This window comes from Lepidochelys kempii, chromosome 11 (assembly GCF_965140265.1).
Source record: "Lepidochelys kempii isolate rLepKem1 chromosome 11, rLepKem1.hap2, whole genome shotgun sequence".
In the NCBI taxonomy this organism is placed as follows: Eukaryota; Metazoa; Chordata; order Testudines; family Cheloniidae; genus Lepidochelys; species Lepidochelys kempii.
In genome coordinates this window covers 77719734-77737124 of record NC_133266.1, presented here as the reverse complement: position 1 = coordinate 77737124, position 17391 = coordinate 77719734, and the positions used below count along the sequence as shown (strand labels likewise).

Genomic DNA, 17391 nt, shown 5'->3' with positions numbered 1-17391 from the left:
ACAGCCGTGTTAGTCTGTATTCGCAAAAAGAAAAGGAGGACTTGTGGCACCTTAGAGAGTAACCAATTTATTTGAGCATAAGCTTTCATTAGCTAAAGCTCACTTCATCGGATGCATACTGTGGAAAGTGTAGAAGATCTTTTTATATACACACAAAGCATGAAAAAAATACCTCCTCCCACCCTACTCTCCTGCTGGTAATAGCTTATCTAAAGTGACCACTCTCCTTACAATGTGTATGATAATCAAGGTGGGCCATTTCCAGCACAAATCCAGGGTTTAACACAAACGTCTGGTGGGGGGGGTAGGAAAAAACAAGGGGAAATAGGTTACCTTGCATAATGACTTAGCCACTCCCAGTCTCTATTCAAGTCTAAGTTAATTGTATCCAATTTGCAAATGAATTCCAATTCAACAGTTTCTCGCTGGAGTCTGGATTTGAAGTTTTTTTGTTGTAATATCGCAACTTTCATGTCTGAAATCGCGTGACCAGAGAGATTGAAGTGTTCTCCGACTGGTTTATGAATGTTATAATTCTTGACATCTGATTTGTGTCCATTTACTCTTTTATGTAGAGACTGTCCAGTTTGACCAATGTACATGGCAGAGGGGCATTGCTGGCACATGATGGCATATATCACATTGGTGGATGTGCATGTGTATCAGCTGATGCTCATCTGATTGGTGCTGCCCTAGACTGTGTGATAAAGCTAAGCTGAGTCATACCACCACTGCATTGAAATGTGCAGGCCTCAATGACCAGATGCCCAGAACATCTGTTGACCTTAAGACAAGAGAGTTGAAATATTCAAAGTGACATAGATACTCTGGGAAATGCCCCATGGTGGGAGTTAGCATATAATATTGGGGAACATCCATGGACACGTATGATATCAATGGACTTCGCAATTGCGCAAGCCTTACTCGTAGGGGTGTTAATTGCTTTGATCTGGAAGGGTAGGAGGCAGCTGGGAAAGAGAAGAGATGTATAGAAAATACAGGCTTAGATGAAGCCTTAGAAAGGATTCTATGGCTTCACAGTGGAGAGTGTTGGGAGCGAAGGCGTATGTAGGCCTGACAGAAGCCTGCTGGAGATTTTAAGAGTCTGTGCTTATAACATTTAACGGTATAAGCGTAAGTAGAACCGTGCATGTGTGAGAAATTACAGAGCCCTCATGTTTGTGAGAACAAGAACAGGTAAAATCACTAAAAAGATAGAAAGGATCGGTTTGAACTAACATGACACCTGTACTGATGGGGGAGGAGAGCTGACATGGAAATGAGAGACTAGTACATATGTATAAGACAAGATAACAAAAAGGTATAAATAATTTGCGTAACAAAGGGAAGTTGAAGCTGTATTGTCAGTGCTGGCGGTGATTGTGATGAGATCGTCCTAATGAGCTTCCTACTTGTAAGTTATTGATCACTGTTTGCTGAGTGTTTTCCCTTAATAAATATTTGTTAGATCTATCTGTTGAGTAAGTGAACCTCAATGGAACTACCTGTATCAAGTCTACAGATACCTCCTTCCTATTCCCATCAGCATAAGAAGGGCTGTCTTGAGAGGATGCAACCAGGAAGCACGAGGGCACCGATTAAGGGACTGAATTTGCCTCTATTCCCACAAGACTACATGGAACCCTTACACTTGGCAGAAAGACAATGGGCAAAGACTGAATTAAACGTGAGGCAAAACCTGAAGGAGATCACCTGCTGGCAAAATTAGAGACAGCGACCATGTAATGTACAGGGATGGTATCTGCCCCAGCACACACCACCTGTGAACTATATCTCCTCACAGTTTTACCTAGGAGTAAAGCTTTTGCTTTTCTCGCCCTCCCTGGAAGAGACTGCTCCTTGTGCCCTCAACGCTCACAACACCGTATAATGGCTAATCCACTTTCCGTGTAATGCACAAAGCCCTCTACTGCAGAGGGGTTTCGGTGGCTGTATTTTTCATCTGTTGAGCACAAATGTAGTGAAGGGGTGTGGTCTAGTGGAGAGTGCCCTGTCCTGGGATTCCTAGCCCTGGCTCTGCCACTGGTTGACTTTGGGCAAGTTATTGTACTGCCCCATGCCTCAGTTTCCCCATCTGTAGAGTGGGGCTAATGATACTGACCTCCTTTGTAATGTGCTGTGAGATCTACCGATGAAAAGTGCTGGGTATTCTGAAAAGTACTGTACTTTTGAGGTGCAGAAACGGACTTTCCCCACTCAGGAACAGGTGCAGCGCCCATGCTGGCCTATCCCATACTACCCCATCCAGGCAGCTCAACCTTAGCCAGCAGGCACGAGCTCTAAAAATAAGTACTTCTGGTTCTAATCCTGCCTATTTTGGTTCTTGGCCTCTCTGCTGAGACTACCGGAAACGATGCCAGGTAGTGACCTTCCTGTTGCGAGAGGGCTACCCCCTTCTCCACTAAGAAACGGATGGATCTCACTCTCAGGGCTGGAATGAATCTGTTGCCAGGATGACAGGCTCCAAAACAAGAATGGAAACAGGGCCACTCTGTATCTCCCAGCATGAGGTGGCTCTGTGTGGACTTGTTCACTCCAGCTTCTGACCAGTGCGTCACCTCTTCATCCCTCAGTGATTTTCCTCCCTCCCACCCTCTCCACCACCCCTGTTCCCCACACACGTGTGCACACATGCACACTCACCCATGCACGCTCCCCCCAGCTCTCCCCTTCCCCTTCTGCCTCAGCTTTCCGTCTCCCCTGCTTCCCAAGCTCCCGGGCCCTCTTACCAGGTCCGTCTGGTAGTATTCCCTGATACAGCTCTGCCACCGACATCACACCCATTGGCTCCTCACCGCAGCAGCCAGAGGGTGCACAGCAAGAGAGGGCTGCAGCCGCCTCAGAAAGCATTCCCACCCCGCCTCACTACCTGATGCTCAGGCCTAGAAACTTTGTCCTGTTACCCCCCTCCCCAGTCTGAGGTGACAGCTGTGTCCTGACATTACGTCGCAACCTTCTAACACTGCGCTATGACAATGCCAGGTAATGCTGCATCATAATAGTGAGCTGTAGGCACGGCAGCATGATAAACATGTGCGCTGACCCACAATTATTTCCACCAGACTTTAATGGTCTTTAATGGTTTAATGGAACTGGGGGACCATTCCTAATGACCTGACCAAAAAGCAGGTCACCAGTTCTCCATCTGCAAAGGAGTGTGTGTATTTCCTTACCTCCTCAAATTTGTAAGCAATCATGGCAAAAGCCTTGAAGATGGCATCAGTGGGGCCTGTGATGGTCACAATTCTTTCCGGACAGTTTCCCTCTGAGATGTTGATTCTTGCTCCACTCTAGAAAGGAAAGAAAAAAATCTTCTCATCCCATTAAAAAGCCCATCAACCTGACAGCCGCACACTGAACCAGAGCTGGCTACTGACCTAGAGAAACAGGCTAGAGGTTCACCAGTGACCTCAGCTCCTGCAATCTGACCAGTGTGTAGGCAGAGCCCTGCACCCCTGTGGACTCCTGGTGGCTCCCCTCTAATGTAAAGGTGCGCTGGCAGGGGTCAGGTTCATTTATAAAACAAACAAACCTTTTATTCGGCTATGACAGCCAAGCAGTGCACAAAAGCTCAAAGTGCTCAGACCATGAACTTGTAAGGCAAATTACTGGTTCAGGTAAATCTCCACTGAAGTTAATGGGAGTTTTCCTGAGTACGGCATGAATAAAAACTGACAAAGTCTCTGGCCATAGCCTACTTTTATTATTCTGCAGCTTGCTTAAATTTCTTGAATAATGGGTCAATGGTCTTTAAAACTGAGTAAGTGACTAATTGCACATTTTCTCACAGCTAAAATCAAATGTCTGCAAAGCTCTAGGCAACTATTCACTGAAGCTTCCACGAACTGGGCCATAGGAGCAAGGCCTTTCCATTAGTCTCCATGTCGCTTTCATTAGAAATCATTTCAAATGTCTGGGTAGCTCACCTCCTCCCGCATCTTTTTCACCGTCTCTCCTTTCTGAAATAAGATGCAGAAACACAACCATTAGAATATCATCAATAGCTTCATCCAAACACCTGTCCCGATACTGAAACTTCAGAAAGTTTCTAATACATTTTCATAAAATACAAATACATACAATACAGTTTAGAAAGCTGGGAGAAGAGTTCACCCCCTGCTCCCGCTCCTCAGTCCCGCCCTGCTAGAGCTTTGAAGTGTATTTGTACTCTGAGAATGGGCTATTAACAATTTCCTTTTCATACTCTACAGATTTTATCCCTGCGTGTATTGGAATCAAGTCTGCTCACTTCACTGACAAAACAGCATTCAGATCATTCTGATAGAGATTCACAATGAGTTTCTTCCTTTCCAAATGTCCTTCTCCATGGAAGAAGCTCAAAGACATTCATATCCATCAAAAAGTTGACTAAACAATCTGAGTTTGATAAGAAAATAATGGAAAAAATAAGGGCCATGTGTGGAGAGACAGGCATCCTCCCTCTTACCAGTCATTGTAATGACCCCATCTTCTACCGACCTACCAACCTGTAAAAACACTCCAGCAATGGTCCTCCATAACGCTGTAGTAATGTCACTGTTCTTTGGGGGCAGTGCCATGGAGTATCATGTCACTTTTCATGAAGGTCCACCGGGGCCAATGATAGTCTATGTTCTTTACTGTAAGTGCCATCCAATTTTGAACTTTAACACATAAGCACCTGTCCACTTTTCAGGAAGGTTGTAATTGTAATTGGCGCAGTTGTGTAAACAGGTCACCTATAACTCAGTACTCTGCTGTAGAGGAATTGGAGGAATTTCTTTGTTGTTATGCTAGTCTACCAAGGTTGTGAAGACCAACTTATTTACTGACATCTTGCTACTCTTGTGATGAGATTCATCTTTTTCCTTAATGTATCAGTGGGAACAAAATTATCACCATCCCAGAATGAAGATACATATTAGTAGCCAGAGTGATGCAGCAACATTAAGACTTGAAAACTGACAGTATTTTAGATGCATTTGGAAAGGAGAACATCATTTGATTTCTTCTTCGGATACCTGAATAATCTCTCTTGCAATCAGAGCAATAGATCCACATGATGCCAATTGTCAGAGGTGTATAATGTAATAATTAACAGCTGTAAAAATACAGGTTATAACTATTATGCAACTAACATGTACAATGATGGAATCTGAAGAAATATTTACCTTCCCAATGATGCTTCCAACTTCCTAAAAAAGACCCAAACACAAAGACAGAAATTACAGAATTTACGAAACTCCAATAAAATCTCCTAGTGACGTACAGGAGCTGGTGCACGCACTGAGCTCAATGAATTATGAGCCACCAGATCAATTTTCAAATAGCCCCAAAAACACAGAGCAGAAAGGGAATTACTTCTTTATTTCAGAGGGGGGTGGTCACATGTGTTTGCCAAAGGTACGTGCTGCTCTGCCCTGAGGAGGGTATAAACTCTGTTTTCTTTCTGAGGTGCCTCATAGACCATGTTGGTTCTGAACTATGGCCCCCGTTCAAGAGATCACCCCTGTTCAGGGCTGCACGTAAGAACATGCTTTCCTGAATGGGGCCTGGATGTCTGCAAAGTGAAGCCGAGTGGTTGCATGATCTCCTGGACAAGCTGGCTGCGAGGCAGCCTAGAACACAGCTCTCGCACTCTTGTGGCATCATGTGCAAAAACCAATACCTATGAATTAAAGGGGGGTTAATTTTTTTATAAGAAAAGATGTCTCCTACACAGGACTCTCAGAATGGAGCCATCGGTTGTGTTTCAGTTCCATGGTACACGGCCCTCCTCCAGCACATGGGCATGCCTGTCTTCTGGCACGGTCAGCCAGCCAAGCAGAGCAGCTGGCTGCACATTCCCAGCTAGGCTGTATTACGCCACGCGACTTCCCGGCGAGTTCAGAAGCGGTTTGTGTGGTGGCTGATTAGCACAGCCATCCCCACAGTGAGCAAGAGAGAGGAATGTCTGTCACTCAGACCACTACTGACACATGGGGGAGGAGGCTCACACCTTCCCAAATGCCATCGGTCGGAGAACTGGACCTTCCTCTAGAGCAGGGGTCGGCAGCCTTTCCGAAGCGGCGTGCCGAGTCTTCACTGATTCACTTTAGTTTAAGGTTTCGCGTGCCAGTCATAGATTTTAACGTTTTTAGAAGGTCTCTCTCTATAACTCTATATATTATAGAACTAAACTATTGTCATTTGTAAAGTAAACAAGGTTTTCAAAATGTTTAAGAAGTTTCATTTAAAATTAAATTAAAATGCTGATCTTACGTCGCCGGCCCGCTCGGCCTGCTGCCAGCCTGGGGTTCTGTTCACCTCGGTCAGCAGCAGGCTGAGTGGGGCCAGCGGCCGGGACCCCAGACTGGCAGTGGGCTGAGCGGGGCCAGTGGCTGGGACCCCACACCGGCAGCAGGTTGAGTGGGGCCGGCAGGGTGTGGAGGGTGCAGGGCTCAAGGCAGAGGGCTGGGGTGTGTGGGGGTGCAGGGCTCAGGGCAGAGGGCTGCAGTGTGTGCGGGATCAGGGCAGAGGGCTCGGGTGTGTGTGTGGGGGGTGTAGGGATCAGGGCAGGGGGCTGGGGTCGTGGGGGGTGCAGGGCTCAGGGCAGAGGGCGGCGGTGTGTGTGTGGGGGTGTAGGGGTCAGGGCAGAGGGCTGGGGTGTGTGGGGGGTGTAGGGATCAGGGCAGGGGGCTGGGGTCGTGGGGGGGTGCAGGGATCAGGGCAGGGGGCTGCGGTCATGGGGGGGTGCAGGGGTCAGGGCAAAGGACTGGGGGTGTGGGGGGGTGCAGGGGTGAGAGCAGAGGGCTGGGGAGTCGTGGGGGGTGCAGGGGTCAGGGCTGGGGGGTTGTGGGGGGGTGCAGAGGTCAGGGCAGGGGGCTGGTGGGAATGTAGGGGGGGTGCAGGGGTCGGGACTGGGTGTGTGTGTGGGGTGCAGGGGTCAAGGCAGGGGGCTGGGGGGTTGTGGGGGGGTGCAGGGGTCAAGGCAGGGGGCTGGGGGAGTGTGGGGGGTACAGGGGTCAGGGCAGAGGGCTGGGAGTGTGTGAGGGGGTGCAGGGGTCAGGGCAGAGGGCTGGGGGGTCGTGGGGGGGATCAGGGCTCAGGGCAGGGGGCTGGGGTTTGTGAGGGGGTGCAGGGGTCAGGGCAGGGGGCTGGGGGATCGTGGGGGGCAGGGGGCTGGGGGTGTGTGAGGGGGTGCAGGGGTCAGGGCAGGGGGCTGGGGGTCGTGGGGGGCAGGGGGCTGGGGGTGCGTGGGGGGGGCAGGGGTGAGAGCAGAGGGCTGGCGGGTTGTGGGGGGGGCAGGGGTCAGGGCAGGGGACTGGGAGGGTGTGAGGGGAGGTGCATAGGTCAGGGCAGGGGACTGGAGGTGTGTGGGGGGGTGCACAGGTCAGGGCAGGGGGCTGGGGGTGTGGGGGTCTGCAGGGGACAGGGCAGGGAGCTGGGAGGGGGACATGCCCTGATTCCACCCCCCATCTCCACACCCCCGGCCCCACCTCGTCTCCGCCTCCTCCCCGGAGCAGCGGCTCCGCTTCCCCCCCTGCCCCAGAGCACCAGCTGAGTGGCGGCAGGGAGGGAGAGGGGCAGGGCCCAGCACAGCGTGGGGGGGGAAGAGGGAGGGGGGAGGGACAGGACCCCCGCACGGTGGGGGAAGAGGCCGGGGAGGGGGGACCTTGCCTGCCCTGCAGCAGCACCCGGCAGGACCAAGCTTCTTCACCCTGCCTGGGGGGTGGGAGGGCGGAGAAGAGCGGGCGGGTCGGGCAGGATTTTGCATGGCTCACTGCAGCCTGCCGGGATCCCGGCCCGGGTTTGGCAGCGGGCTGAGCGGGGCCGGCGGCTGGGACCCGGCAGGCAGCAGGGAGCCATTGAAAATCGGCTCGCGTGCCGTAGGGTGCCCACCCCTGCTCTGGAGCCTCATTTCTCAGCCGAAGGATTTGGGACCCCTCCCCTGGGGGGTCATGAGAGGCCAAGAGGGGGGAAGGGTTGAGAGGTGTTGAAACTCCTCTTACAGTCTAAAGCAAAGGAAATCTCATTCCCCCTCTCCCCAAAACCCTTCTGCTTCAAGACCAAGGATCCTCTGTCAGCCTCTCCAAAGACACCCACAAATCCGTAACACAGGCTTGTCACTGAAATGTATTTTGCTCTTACTCTTTTGAGAAATGTAAGGGGACCGCAAACATTTTTGCCTTTAAATACCAAGTCAATGCCAACCTGAGCCGGTTGAGAAACGCTGCTCTAAAGCCGTGGAATGGTGCTAAATTCATGCGACTTCAAGTGTCTAGTAATGCTCCCTCAGGTCTCGTCCTTCACTGAGCTCTGCAAAGAGCTCCTTGCCTTTGAAAGCGGGAGAGGAAGAGGAAGAGCCGTGACAGCGCGGAACCTGTGCAATGGGGGAAGGCAGCTGCACCCCTGTCAGGGCTGGCCCAAGCAGGGAGCAGGAATTGCACCTCTCGGAGTCCCAGTTCCCTCCTAGGCTTCTCCTGGAGCAGCGCAGTGACATGCTGACCCTTGCTCGGGGCAGGGCCGAACGGCTCCATCTAGCCTTTCATCTTTCTCCATTTGGTAAACACTGATCATTTCATTGTTACGGGCAATGGAGCTGAAATGAAGACAACAAAACGTGTATCCACTCCTTACCTTTCCATGCATGAGCAGCCGGATGGTGAGAGTAACATTCAGGCCACCTTCCGAGACTTTTGATTCCATTTCCTACTGAGTACGGGAGATGTGTGGTAAGGAACAGGGAGCCCCCAAGGAAGGACAAGACAGCCCTAAAACAATCACCTGTAAGGAGACAGAGGAAGAGCTGCTTAGTGCTCCCTGCTTTATGAATCAATGAAGTCTACCGGCTGATTTCACTCTTTTCACAACACCTGCTGCCAATGGCCGGGGACTTGGACTTGGCCTTCAGCAGAATACGAACAAGCTGAGTGCTCCCACACGGCTTGAAGACAAGGGACATTTGTAAGGTTCTGTTCACTGACTGTTTGCTCTGCCCTTGTCCTGCACAACTCCCATGGTCAGGGCTCCTGAATACTCATGGGTTTGCTTCTTTGTTTTTGTTATAGTAAAAGGATGTGGGTGCATGTATGTGACACACAGTACATTGCTTGTGTGACATGGCAAGAGCTTGTTTCATGGGGCACATCAAAACCAGAAGAGTGAGGTAGGGGCTCACCCTCATCTGGGACAGACAAAGGGTATGTCTATACTGCAATCAGACACCTGTGGCTGGCCCCTGCCAGCTGACTCAGGCTTGCAGGGCTCAGGCAAAGGGGCTGTTTACAGGTTCCCCTCCCAACTTGCAGGCTCCTAGATCCCAGGCTCCAGCCCAAACCTGAACCTCCACACTGCCATTAGACAACCCTGGAACCTGAGCCTGAGTCAGCTGGTACAGGCCAGCCATGGGTTTTTAATCACAGCGCAAACACACCCAAAGAGTGGGACAATTATTTGTAATACACATTTTTCATCTTGCTTATAAGCAAGACTAGAACCTACCCAGGGAGCTTTTCTTCCCAGAGTCTAGCTCTGCTCATGTCCTGCTGAACTTCTATTTGTGGTTTTCTCATCGGGTCAGCTCCTCGGCTTGCGGATCTCCAGCTTTACCAGCTGCCAAGGAATTCTGCAAGGGGAATCCCTGCTTGTCGAGAGCCGGCTCAGTGCTACCCACACTTCAGGCAAAGTGGCGGGAATGGGGAAGAGGGAAGTGTGCCTTGGGTCATAGGGAGCCTGACATGCACCAAGGGCCAAAGCATTCTCTGGATGGCCCAAAGATTAGAGAAACACAAAGGTGGGATGTGCTAAATTCCCTCCGGTCCTGTGCCAAGCACACCTGGGTGCACCAGAGAACCTGGGCCAGATGTGTATCCTCTACAACTGCAGCTGGAACCAAACGCATCCAGTGGGCTACTACACTCACTAGCAGCCACAACGGGTGAGGCTTTTCCCGCTTGGTTATAGGTGAGCTAAAGACATTCATGAATCCATGGCCCAGAAGGGATCACCAGATCAACTAGTCTGACCTCCTGTGTAGCACAGCCCATTACAATTCACCCAGTTACCCTGTCCTGAGCCCAGGCATTTGTATTTGCATCGGCATATCGTCCAGAAAGGCATCCAGTCTGAAGATATCCAGAGATGGAGAATGCACCACTTCCCTTGGAGGCTGGCCAAATGGATAATTCCCCATCACTGTTAACAATCCGTGCCTGACTTGGAATTTGAATTCGGGTGGCTTCAGCTTCCAGCCATTGGTGCTTGTTACATTTTTCTCCACTAGATTCAAGAGCCCTGTGGTACCTGGTATTTTTCTTCTTGTGAAGGTCCTTACACATCTCAGTTCCTTCCATTTGACTCTGAAACATCAGGCGCTGACCACAACCAGAAGCAGAATACAGGACTTAATGGACCAATCATTTCATCCATCTAACCCACAAAACACGTGCCCTTAAGGCAATGGAAAACCCTCCCTCTCTCCGCTGGACCCGTGAGTTGCCTTGTGGGACCATGACAGCCAGCAGAAGACCACCGTACTACCTTCATTACAGCCATCTGCAATTGCTCTTGGTTTCCACACGGCAACGTTACATGATGGAAGAAATGTCCCCTGGCACATACTCCTATAGTAGAAGGAGCTTTCCTGGGGAGAGAGGAGATGGGAGAAAGCCGCGCATCACTAGGGTACATGGCTGATTAAGCTAGGGTTGGGAGAGACTGGAATGACCAAACTCCATCTGTAACATTTCACATTCAGGAGGACACCATTCTATTGTTATTTGTATTGTAGTAGCCCTGGCAGCACCATGCCTCATGGATCAAGGCCCTTCTGTGGGCCGCCCCCTTCCCTTCTCCTTCCCCATCACTTTCTTCTCCTTCAGTCTTGTCACTGATGGAGATGTCTCCCCACTCTCCTCCTGTAACCTCTCCGTTCACCCCAGCAACCCCATCCCATACAGTTTCATGACCTCCCTTATCCCCACTTTCCTTCCTGTCTTTACTGCTCTCTTTCACTTTTCACTGCCTATCACTCTTACCTACTTTCTTCCCCTCACAATATAAGCATTGTCTCCCAACCATAAAACCCTGCAGAATCAGAGCAACGTAGGACTGGAAGAGACCTCGAGAGGTCGTCTAGTCCAGTTCCCTGCGCTAAGGCAGGACTATGTATTATCTAGACCATCCTTGACAGGTATTTATCTAACCTGCTCCTAAATACTCCAATGATGGAGATTCCACAACCTCCCTAGGCAATTTGTTCCGGTGCTTCACCACCCTGACTTCCTAATGTCCAACCTAAACCTCCCTTGCTGCAATTTAAGCCCTATCCTCAGAGGTTAAGGAGAACAATTTATCCTCCTCCTATTTATGTACCTTTTATGTACTTGAAGACTGTTCTCATGTCCCCCCTCAGTCTTCTCTTCAGACTAAGCAAACCCAATTTTTTCAAATCTTTCCTCACAGGTCATGTTTTCTAGACCTTTCATCATTTTGTTGCTCTCTTCTGGACTTTCGACTTTCTCTATTTAGTCCACGTCTTTCCCTAAGCATGGTGCCCAGAACTGAACACATTATTCCAGCTGAGGCCTTATCAGCACGGAGCAGAGCGGAAGAATGACTTCTCATGTCTTGCTTACAACACTCCTGCTAATACATCCGAGAGTGATGTTTGATTGTTTTGTGACAGCGCACTGTTGACTCATATTTAGCTTGTGATCCACTAAAACTCCCAGATCCCTTTCCGCAGTACTCCTTCCTTGGCAGTCATTTCCCATTTTGCATTTGTGCAACTGATCGTTCCTTCCTAAGTGGAATACTTTGCATTTGTCCTTATTGAATTTTATCCTATTTACTTCAGACCATTTCTCCAGTTTGTCCAGATCACTTTGAATTTTAATTCTGTCCTCCAAAGCGCATGCAAACCCTCCCACCTTGGTATCATCCGCAAACTTTATCAATGTACTCTCTATGCCATTATCTAAATCATTGATGAAGATATTGAATAGATCCAGACCCACGACAGATCCTTCCAGTTTGACTGTGAACCACTGATAACTACTCTCTGAGTGCGGTTCTCCAACCATCTTTGACCCTGACTCCCTCCCCTATTACCTCCCTGTGACCCTCGACCCTGCCTCACTCTCATACCACCTCCCCATCTCCTTTTATCTCTAAACACATTGACTGTACTATCGACTAGAGTCACCTTGGTACTATCTACTAGAGTCCTGTCCACACCCTCCCCTGAGCCCTTCCACTCTGGTTGCTGTCCTCTCCAGCCCACTGTGCCCATCACGGTATCTAATGCTCTAAGCCCTCTTTGCACCTCCCCTTTCTTAGGCTTGCTGAGAGGCAGAAACAGTTGCCACCCGCACTCCCCGCCCCACTAGCCTGATCCTCCTCTTCCCCTCCCAGGTGTCCCCCTCCCTGGCCTGACCTCCTGCCCCCTCCCTGGACCCTCAGCCCAGGGAGCCCCTCCATGTCCCCTCTCAGGAGCCCCTGTCTCCCCCACCCTGGCTCCCACTCCTTACCCCTCTTTGGTGGGGTCCTGCTTTCTGGTGCGGTAGGAAGCAGGAGCCTCAGCCGCCACATCGAGAGGTTGAGGGCCCCACACGCAGAGTGAGACCCGGGTGCCATGCTAACAGCACTTCCAGCAGCCACCTGACCTGCATGCCACAGTGGATGCAGCCACTGATGGTCCCACACGTGCACACAGCAAGATCACCGGTTGGAGTGTGCCAAGAGTTATGAGTGAAAAAATCTCAGCACATCGCAACGAGCAACCAGCAAGGCAGGAGAAAAACTGGCCAGGCGGCTAGGGGTCTGGCTGGCCCTGACATGAATTACAGCATCCTGAGGGTAGTTCTCTCTGACACTCTGCTGTCATGGTCCTTGAGGGTTGGGTTGGGAGAGGGGGCAGTGCAGAGACGTTGCGGCAGCTCTGTGCCATCTGTCCTGACAATCCCCTAACACCTGGGATAACCCTGGGGGCAATTTCTACCCCTTTATGTTACCAGAGAGGAAGGGAAAATGAATCTCATTGTCTCCTTTCTAACCTCTCCCCAGGTTCTCCATCGCCACGGGCAAAAGGCTTCCATCACGGTGTCTAGTCTCGGTGTGTTCTGTGGAACAACGTCCTCCGTTTCAGACGGTGCTGAAATACCTACCGGGATGGAAAGGGATGAGACATTGCACCTGCCGCCCTCTCACACCATTTATCACTCTTCTGAGCTCGGTCCAGCAGGGAAAATAAGGCCTGTCACAGCCTGCAGAGCCATGCCACAATTTACACTGGGACGGCAACAGCAAAGATGTTCGGACCCTTTAATCCTCTGCATTAGGCGTGTGCAGGGGTTGCAGCTCCAGGCAGGACCAAGGGGACAGCTTGAGGGGCAGTTAATGAGGGATCCTTTCAGTAAGAGTTGATTATCCAGCAGCCTGTACGATACAGTTGTACCCTGGGCAGTCCAGGAGGAAGGTGGGCTCTGCTAGTGAGTCACAGAGTATTTAGAATCATAGAATCATAGAATATCAGGGTTGGAAGGGACCTCAGGAGGTCATCTAGTCCAACCCCCTGCTCAAAAGCAGGACCCATACCCAATTAAATCATCCCAGCCAGGGCTTTGTCAAGTCTGACCTTAAAAACTTCTAAGGAAGGAGATTCCACCACCTCCCTAGGCAACGCATTCCAGTGTTTCACCACCCTCTTAGTGAAAAAGTTTTTCCTAATATCCAACCTAAACCTCCCCCACTGCAACTTGAGACCATTACTCCTTGTTCTGTCCTCTTCCACCACTGGGAATAGTCTAGAACCATCCTCTCTGGAACCACCTCTCAGGTAGTTGAAAGCAGCTATCAAATCCCCCCTCATTCTTCTCTTCTGAAGACTAAACAATCCCAGTTCCCTCAGCCTCTCCTCATAACTCATGTGTTCCAGACCCCTAATCATTTTTGTTGCCCTTCGCTGGACTCTCTCCAATTTATCCACATCCTTCTTGTAGTGTGGGGCCCAAAACTGGACACAGTACTCCAGATGAAGCCTCACCAATGTCGAATAGAGGGGGACGATCACATCCCTCAATCTGCTCGCTATGCCCCTACTTATACATCCCAAAATGCCATTGGCCTTCTTGGCAACAAGGGCACACTGCTGGCTCATATCCAGCTTCTCGTCCACTGTCACCCCTAGGTCCTTTTACGCAGAACTGCTGCCTAGCCATTCGGTCCCTAGTCTGTAGCTGTGCATTGGGTTCTTCCGTCCTAAGTGCAGGACCCTGCACTTATCCTTATTGAACCTCATCAGATTTCTTTTGGCCCAATCCTCCAATTTGTCTAGGTCCCCCTGTATCCTATCCCTGCCCTCCAGCGTATCTACCACTCCTCCCAGTTTAGTATCATCCGCAAATTTGCTGAGAGTGCAATCCACACCATCCTCCAGATCATTTATGAAGATATTGAACAAAACCGGCCCCAGGACCGACCCCTGGGGGACTCCACTTGACACCAGCTGCCAACTAGACATGGAGCCATTGATCACTACCCGTTGAGCCCGACAATCTAGCCAACTTTCTACCCACCTTATAGTGCATTCATCCAGCCCACATTTCCTTAACTTGCTGACAAGAATATTGTGGGAGACCGTGTCAAAAGCTTTGCTAAAGTCAAGATACAATACATCCACTGCTTTCCCTTCATCCACAGAACCAGTAATCTCATCATAGAAGGCGATTAGATTAGTCAGGCATGACCTTCCCTTGGTGAATCCATGCTGACTGTTCCTGATCACTTTCCTCTCATGCAAGCGCTTCAGGATTGATTCTTTGAGGACCTGCTCCATGATTTTTCCGGGGACTGAAGTGAGGCTTACTGGCCTGTAGTTCCCAGGATCCTCCTTCTTCCCTTTTTTAAAGATTGGCACTACATTAGCCTTTTTCCAGTCATCCGGGACTTCCCCCGTTCGCCACGAGTTTTCAAAGATAATGGCCAATGGCTCTGTAATCACAGCCGCCAGTTCCTTTAGCACTCTCGGATGCAACTCATCCGGCCCCATGGACTTGTGCACGTCCAGTTTTTCTAAATAGTCCCTAACCACCTCTGTCTCCACAGAGGGCTGGCCATCTCTTCCCCATGTTGTGATGCCCAGCACAGCAGTCTGGGAGCTGACCTTGTTCGTGAAGACAGAGGCAAAAAAAGCATTGAGTACATTAGCTTTTTCCACATCCTCCGTCACTAGGTTGCCTCCCTCATTCATTAAGGGGCCCACACTTTCCTTGGCTTTCTTCTTGTTGCCAAAATACCTGAAGAAACCCTTCTTGTTACTCTTAACATCTCTTGCTAGCTGCAGCTCCAGGTGCGATTTGGCCCTCCTAATTTTATTCCTACATGCCCGAGCAATATTTTTATACTCTTCCCTGGTCATATGTCCAACCTTCCACTTCTTGTAAGCTTCTTTTTTATGCTTAAGATCTGCTAGGATTTCACCGTTAAGCCAAGCTGGTCGCCTGCCATACTGACTATTCTTTCGACACATCGGGATGGTTTGTCCCTGTAACCTCAACAGGGCATTTCAGGCAGCTTACGAGCATCTGTTAGTCATAATTTATTTTTACAATGTCTAATGATAGCCAACCATTAAAGACCAGTCTGATGGCTGTGGGCAGTAGTATAGATGCGATGGAGAGAGCCGGGGGAGGGAGGGTGAATCAGTAATTAGTAACTCAAAGTGTGTTTTGCTTGCTCGCTGCATGTCACAGCTTGAAACAGGTCCCCAGTCAGTCGGGTCTCTCACCCACGGAGTGAAAATTAAAGCTCTGTTTATCCTCAGAAGGGCAAAATCCATCAGAGCTGATTTCAGTGGCAGCCTAATCCCTGCCTGTTTACTGCACTTTATAAATGACTCTAGTCCTCTCTCCAAATTAACAGGGGAAAGCCTCTCATTGGTGAATCCTGATTCTTTCCAAATTCATAGCAGCAGTCGCCTTCCCAAACCTGACGGTGCAGAGTCCCAGGGCTCTTGGCATGCTGTCAGGAGTGCCCTCAATTAGCTGCCAGCTCTGCTGGCCCTGCAGTAATCGGGCCACAGGGTCTCGCTGTCCCCAGGCTATAGAGCATCTTAGCCACAACTGCTGCACACAGAGAAAATACATTTCCAGGAGGGACGGTCCTAATTAGGACAGCTCAGCCACCCAGGGCAGGGAGCTCTGGCCTCTCTGGAGGGAGCTGCACCCCGCACCCAGACTGTGGGGTCAGCATGACACTGAGCCTTCCAGAGCAGTAGGAAAAGGAGACAAAGGGACACGGGTGCTCAAAGATCCAGGAGGGGGAGTCAAGGATGTCAAGGAGAAAAGCATTGTTTGGGGAGCTGGGGGGAGAAGGCAGGCAGCCCCTGACAGGTATGTTCTTGGTGCAGTCCAAGGGTTCAGCTGCCCTCATTTCATGAGTGTAAGTGGGTCCAAAGCGGCAGGCTGGCCGCGCCATGGCCTGGAAGCTTCAGTCTATAAATGGTGTGCCAGCCAGGGGTGAAAGTAAGTCGAGTGACTTACCGGTACTCTGGGGCCAGCTTTGGCCCCCGGAATGGGGCGGGGCCTAGGGCGGAAGGGACGGGGTTGAGGGGGTCAGAGCCAGCCCCAGCCCACCCTGTAAGGTAAGTGCCCCCCCCACCGGGGTAGCAGCAACAGCCTGGGGCTCCGGGGGCTATTTAAAGGGCCCGGGGCTCCCCTCTTCTACCGCCCTGCCCTTTAAATAGCCGCCGGAGCCCTGGAGTAGCGGTGGCGGGGCCCCAGTGGCTCTTTAAAGGGCCCGGGCAGTAGAAGCAGGGGAGCCCCAGGCCCTTTAAATAGCTGCCGGAGCCCTGCAGCCGCTACCCCAGGGCTCCAGCAGCGGGGCTCTGGAGGCAATTTAAAGAGCCTGGGGCTCCAGGCACTGCTGGGAGCCCCAGGCCCTTTAAATTGCCCCCTGGGGAAGCTGGGCTGCCCCAGTACGGAGCACCGGCTCTTACCGGTACGCCGTACCGGGGTGTACCAGCTTACTTTCACCTCTGGTGCCAGCCCTCCCCTCCTCCCACTCTAACAATGTACCTCTGAAAGGGCAGGTTAGCACCAGCGTCCTGCATTAAGAACACCAGGAAAGAGACTAGAAAAGAATAAAAACAATGAAACACAAAGAATGGAATGACTTTGCAGCCACTTCAAAGCCTGACCAGGGAAAATATTGCTTCTCCCTGCAGCCGTGGCCATGCAGCACCGATTCCGGCCTTCTTGCCGAAATCCACGGGAAGGCCTGCCTAGCCCCAGCAGTACTGGTGGCAGAGCCTGGCGCCCCTCAGGCGGTGCAGCAGAGTGGGGCTGTGGGGCAAACGCATTGCACACTCAGCCCGAGAAAACACCTCCCGCAGCATAGGACAGCTTTCCA

The 17391-nt window shown here is 50.9% G+C and overlaps 1 protein-coding gene across 9 annotated transcripts in view; it reads right to left on the bottom strand.

Annotated features, from left to right (window-relative positions):
- PCBP3 (poly(rC) binding protein 3) overlaps window positions 1–8688 on the bottom strand; it is a 65911-nt gene extending 57223 nt beyond the window's left edge. For all 9 annotated transcript variants that reach the window (XM_073304784.1, XM_073304785.1, XM_073304786.1 and 6 more), the window contains exons 1-4: window positions 8620–8688; window positions 5172–5195; window positions 3948–3980; window positions 3195–3311 (exon numbers count right to left, since the gene is read on the bottom strand). In XM_073304784.1, the coding sequence (XP_073160885.1) occupies window positions 3195–3311; window positions 3948–3980; window positions 5172–5195; window positions 8620–8688 (243 nt within the window). The remainder of the gene's footprint in view (window positions 1–3194; window positions 3312–3947; window positions 3981–5171; window positions 5196–8619) is intronic.
- Between the last annotated feature and the right edge of the window lie 8703 nt (window positions 8689–17391).